This window comes from Mastigoproctus giganteus, chromosome 1, assembly GCF_048544385.1.
Source record: "Mastigoproctus giganteus isolate SK-2022 chromosome 1, ASM4854438v1, whole genome shotgun sequence".
NCBI lineage: Eukaryota > Metazoa > Arthropoda > Arachnida > Uropygi > Thelyphonidae > Mastigoproctus > Mastigoproctus giganteus.
The window spans coordinates 61,035,629-61,041,767 of record NC_143575.1 but is presented as its reverse complement, the minus strand read 5'-3'; the positions used below and the strand labels follow the sequence as shown (position 1 = coordinate 61,041,767).

Here is a 6,139-nt window from a genome sequence, read left to right as displayed (position 1 = left end):
AACATTACTTACATTTTAGTCGGTTTAAAGAATATATAACTTTGGACTCCTAAAACAACGGTGGGTGTTTAGAAATTTAGAATTTAGAAATTTATAATTTCAATTAAATTTGGATAAGAGTTGAGAAATTTATTTATAATTTAAATAATGTTTGCAGAAACAATTACGCGATCAAATTATGAGATTATTTATTCAAGTCAAATTATATTTCTTAGGCGAATTGAGCCATACACAATTGCAAGTTTATGTGAATAATCCGCAAGAGTTATGCACCTGCATTCATCCAATATCACAAGGAAATAGTTCCTAGTAATTTTTCATACAGTGCAAGAATTTCCTGATTTTTATATACTCTACATCTTAAAAACAATGAGTTCAAAATGTTTTTATAAAAAGTTATTCGTCTTGAATTATATCCTCTACAGAAAAAAGAATATAAGGACAATATTGTTGAACAAATTGCTAGTTAGAGAGTTAAAATTTTAATAAATCACATCAAGCTACTTTGGATAACGAAAATTTTCTCTTATACCACTGTGGGTGTACTGGAACAGCTCATGAAAAAAAGGATTTATATTCAGTAGAAAATATACAAGAGTACACCACATTGGAGAGGGCTAGATAATATTAAAATATTATGCTTTCAATTGAAAATAGATAATTAAGACCTTTTTAATTATCTTATATTTGTTGGATAATCTTTGTTGTACATCACAACCATTTTACTTATATACAGAGGGGACCATATGTCAGTTTACCTAGAGGTAAACTACCGAAAATACTTTGAAGAATTCATTTAAATGTCATAAATAGCATCATATAATATTATGAAGTGATCTGGGTATGAAACTGATTTAAAGATAAAAGAATTGTACATATAATTTTCGAAATACAAGTTTACTGATATAATTATATATCAATTAACTGATACCTGATATATATGGCCCACCCTGTGTATTTAATGGAAAGTATAATAAGAAAACTACTGCAAAGATATAAACCTCTCTAATTTTCTGAATTTTAACAAATTGATGCATTCACTTAATATAAGTTGATTTTACAATACATGAGAGATATTAGATTATTAATCAGTTATCGATATTACTTTTGCTGAGAAGAGTATAAAAGCATAATCTTACATCGAAGAGCATTAAATACGAAAATATATAGATACTATGTAGCCCAATACAAGGAGTATTCTGGAAAAGGGAAATCTCCTTACATTTATATTACTACGTTGATCTATTAGGTTTAACATATTGACGGTTGCATTTCTTAAAACTGTGTGCCCCTTTTATAATTTATAGAACACAATATGGATAAAGCAAGACTGTGTAAATTAAACCAACGTCTACCACGATAGCAAATCTTTGGGATACACAAAGTGAAACTGTATTATCAATTGATTGATTTGCTGTTGTTTATAAGTCTGTAAGGTGCGTATGTATATGAAATAATATTAAAAAATGCGTGGATATATTACACATGAACAAGAGAGCAAAGTGAGGAGTAAGGATTCAATTTATTATCATCAAGATGAAGAGAATACAAGTTATTGGTGGAGAGTTAGATTCACAGCAAAAGCCGTGAGTCTTCGAAACAGCTGTAATAATAACTTTCAAAAAAGACATTAACGAACATATTTTTGGCTTGACGGGCGATCAATTCTTACCGATATACAAAATACAATATGTGCAAAATATACACAGAGAGTCAATTGGCTCCGGAATAGCAGGGAAAATTGTTAAGGTTACTGTTTGTAACCATTGTCAGTTTACGATGGCACAGGATACAACTCCAGGCATGGAGACCTTGCTTACAAATAAGTAGCTATTTCTGAGTGTTATACAACATTGCCATCGGATTTATTAAATAGTCCCCAAAGCCATCATTCATCTCTTTAAAGTAATCAATAGATAGCTTCTCTAACCAGCTCGGATAATATCACTTAAAACTTCGAAATATCACACATTTTTCTTTTTTTAAATACATTTAGGTTTATTAGGAGGCCGCAATTGTTTTTACTAACCATTACAGAGTTAAGAGAAAGGCGAGTGGTTGTGTCTTGGCACAAATGTATTAAATAAACGCCGATCTGAGCCACCATATCTGATGGGAGAAGCCACACCTTAACTTCTAGCTCTTTTCATTAGTTTGAGTGCCCGCCTTTAGCGAGTACTTCTCTCTGAGTGCTACCAGCAATGATTTAAAGCTTGTGTGACTTAACAAGTCAGGTATCGGCTTTTTTTTACTCCCTTTTTTTGTTTTATTCCCCTCTTTTCATCCCGTATCCACCACTAAACAGAGCCTATTAACTGTTTACAATAATCATTCTCATTATAGGAGGGATTCTAGAATAAAACTGTACACTTTCAAACTCGGGAGAGCGCGTACACACACATACAATTACTCGTGTCGATACGCGCATTTATATATGCTCAACACCCCCCGAATCCATGCAATTCTCCCCCCATATACACTCACGTACATACACGCACACATAGAATGATTTGTTGGCTAAGCCTAAAACAATCACAATAACAGAAAAAAAAAATCATCCGGGTAAGAAACGATTTATTGCAGTTGTTTATAATATTAATAAAACGATGACTGTTTACACGCTCGTTTTCAACTGAGAAAAATTACTCTAAAGTTTTGACAACTCGATATTAAACTAACCGCATTTGGCAATCAGGCCTCCTCGTTAAAATTTTTTTTTGCGTTTTTTTTTTTAATTTTTTTAAGCGGTCGAGTAAAAATATACAAGAAAAAGGTGTAAAGATTTAATCACAAGAATATAATACACATAAATTAGTACTATACACAAACATCTACAGAAACAGATGCAAAAAACTAGACTGCATCACTATCTACACCAGTCATCATATAGAAAGACCTATAGAGAAAAAGGACAATTTTATCCATCCTGTTCTAAAGTGTATAAACGTAGTCTAAACATTATAAGGGGGAAAAACAAAATCATTCGACTGTGGGTGGGCGGGTAAGAGGAATAAATCAAAAATCGCGATTTCCAGGAATTTAATACATTTTTCATTTGATTATCAACCCACCAAATTGTTTAATATGAACAAATCGACAATCATGATTTTTTAACTTATACCCGCCCGCCCACTCTCGAATCATCACACATTCGGTCTTATCTGAGGCCTGATGTGAAGGTATACAAGGACTCAACACCCTAAACATTTAAAGAAATTGATTAATTTAAGAAAAGAAAGGAGAACTCTGTTTAAAGATCCTATGGTAAAGAAACATCCATAACATAGTGGTTAATGAGCAAATGATATAAAAATTAAAACTCGGAAGGCAGTTTTAGCGTTTGTGATTTAGCCCTTAGTAGTTGTCATTGAGTATAAATAATAATTTTCCTTCTCACCCTCTCTTTCTCTCTCTAAAAACTATAAAATATAACATAAAACACTGAATTTAAACCCTGAGCTGTAAACAAAGAAAAACTTTTGTAAAATTCATTCTGGCTGATAGTTTACACACGTGGTTCATCTGTTAACAATAATACATTACTAATAAAAAAGGAAAAAAAAAAACATATAAGTTAAAACTGTCCATCAAAACAACCGAATAAAAGTCATTGTCCAAAGCACCAGTCATAACTGATACTATTTTAGAGACAGAGCTAATTGTACATCAACACAGTCAACCAGATCTGCCAATTCACACTGACTATCGTCCATAGAGGTGGAAGATGGCTGTTCATAGAAAAGTTCATCATACCACATCCTCGCATTGTGTCATCAGCAAGACTCCATCATTAAACCAACGTATTTCACTGCATGACGCACCTGGAGCAGTCCATGTTCCTAAGGCTTGGGAAGAAAACAAAAGTCTCTCCTCACATTAATCTTGCACGATGTCGGGGAACACATTTTTCTGCAAACACACACTCACACACACTCAGGCATTCACGCACACACAAACACACACACACACATGCACACATAACAATATCTGAATCACTCCTATCCAGCGAGTACAGTCAGTGCCGTAGGAAATGATCCAGGCTGATGTGGATGTCACAGTTCTGTTAGGCCATAGTCATCTTTGGGATCCATCTGAGCATGAGATGGGGGCATCATATGTTGGGGCTGTTGTGGAGGGGGTGGAGGCGGTTGCTGCTGCTGCTGCTGCTGCTGTTGTTGTTGTTGCTGCTGCTGCTGCTGTGCGTGGTTGGATGCCTGGTTGCCTTGCTTCTTTTTCACGTTCTTCGTGTTGGGCAGTTTGTTATCCTTTTTCCACTTCATCCTCCGATTCTGGAACCAAATCTTGATTTGTCTCTCGGAAAGACAGAGGGAGTGAGCAATCTCAATTCGGCGTCTCCTCGTGAGATATCGGTTGAAATGGAACTCTTTCTCTAACTCAAGGATCTGATGCCTCGTGTATGCTGTCCTTTGCCTCTTTGGTTCTATGCCTGTGAAGTTGCCATTGGCTGCAAACAGACAAAAGACACAATCAGCGCTTGCTTTTGACCCCCTGACAACAAATCGTTCCTAAAGTTACCACTAACAACACTATGTTTAGGCCTAACTGTGGCAGGCAGGCGCGAGCATTATATTTCCCTTAGAGCCGTGTCAAATAAAGGGACCTAGCCACAGCCCTAGAGAGAAACACAGAGAAGGACACTCACACAAAAACACACACTAGGAAAGGACATTTATCTTTACCAACAAGACATTGCTACCGACAGCCTTAGCGTCCCCGAGAGCTGCAGCTAACCCTTTTAGTATCTAACCCAACGCTACAATGTCATTAATCGCCAGAAAAGGGCTTTCCTTTCCTAACCCGCGATAAGAAAAAGGGCGGGAAGACCTAAGTGCACGAGCCGTTTTGATTTATTGTTATTGCTAGTGGGTAATGTATGCAAGGGAGCGTTGGGCTGACGCTCTCCTTAGAATGTGACAAAACGTATAATTTATTATTATGGCGACTATTTATCCCGCACGGACACGTGGCCTCGCGGCCACACTCGCGCTTACCAAGTTTTAACGCACACACTGCTTCACTTCGATAGCGTCTCTCCTTACCTGTGTTCACGTGCACTTTCTTCATCCAGGGGTAGATGACGGGCTGGCCCGTTCCGGAAACGTTGCAGTCCGAGTTGGGTCCTGTCTGTTGGTCATGTTGCGGAGGCGGCTGTTGCTGGTGAAGGGGGTGAGGATGGTGAGGCGGCGGCTGATGCTGTGCCGGGTGCCGCGGGAGGACAGCGCCCGGTGGCGGAGACGACACCGGAGACCTATGCTGGGATGGCGGCGGCGGTCCCGTAAGCATTGATCCAGGGCTGTGATGGTTGGGAACAACATGGTCGACCGCTGACAGAGTGTTGGGTCTGGAGAGAGGGGTGACTGTGTTCTGGGTCAGACTGCACGAATGCTGATAGTAGTGGGGTGAACTTCCATGATTTGTGTAGCCCGGACCGCCGTTTTCCTGGCCATAATTCACATTGGCATGGGGACCGTTGACGTTGTAACCGTAAGGATGGTGCTGGGGAGTGTAGTAGTCGCCTCCATGGCTAGGAATATAGTTACCTTGCGAATATTCCTCACTTGGTGGAAATTTTGGGTCCACATACGGAGGAGAGTTCATCAAAAACGAACTCATGATCATTAATTTTTGGGTGAATTGGATGGAAATAATTTTTCTTTGGGGTTGTCGTTTAACTCTAGCTTGACTCCGCCTTCCACCAAAAATTAGCATATCACGTGACAAGCGGCGTCCTATCGCGCGCCTGTGTGCTGACCCAGGGCGCATACGTCAGAATGATCGATGACGAAGCCACACTGCCTCAACATGGCGAGCTGCACAATACCTGTAGGTGCAAAGCGCTCGGTTTTTATAATTTTTTACACCAAACAAACCGTACTTGCTCCTCGTGCGAGTTGTGATTACCTGCCTTAATAGTTTCTTGAATGTCGCAAGATATTTCGGTCGACCAGCGACGAACAAGAGACGTCACCTTGCCATGTCTGTCGCCCGTGGCACCGGGTGGAGCCTTCGGAACGGTGTGGTCTACACAAGGCGTTAGCACCAACCACTGCCCAATTAACAGGTAACAGTTTTTCTCCTAGCTGACTAATTATTTTTGCACTTTTTCAATCCTCCCTAG

The 6,139-nt window shown here is 38.8% G+C and overlaps 1 protein-coding gene across 1 annotated transcript; it reads right to left on the bottom strand.

Moving 5' to 3' along the window:
* Window positions 1–2,716: 2,716 nt before the first annotated feature.
* LOC150090843 (homeobox protein Hox-B4a-like) lies at window positions 2,717–5,730 on the bottom strand. Its single transcript, XM_090374865.1, has 2 exons — window positions 5,061–5,730; window positions 2,717–4,465 (listed from the first exon to the last, which is right to left on the bottom strand). The coding sequence occupies exons 1-2, from the start codon at window positions 5,728–5,730 to the stop codon at window positions 4,053–4,055; spliced, it is 1,083 nt and encodes a 360-aa protein (XP_090230991.1). The 3' UTR covers window positions 2,717–4,052.
* Between the last annotated feature and the right edge of the window lie 409 nt (window positions 5,731–6,139).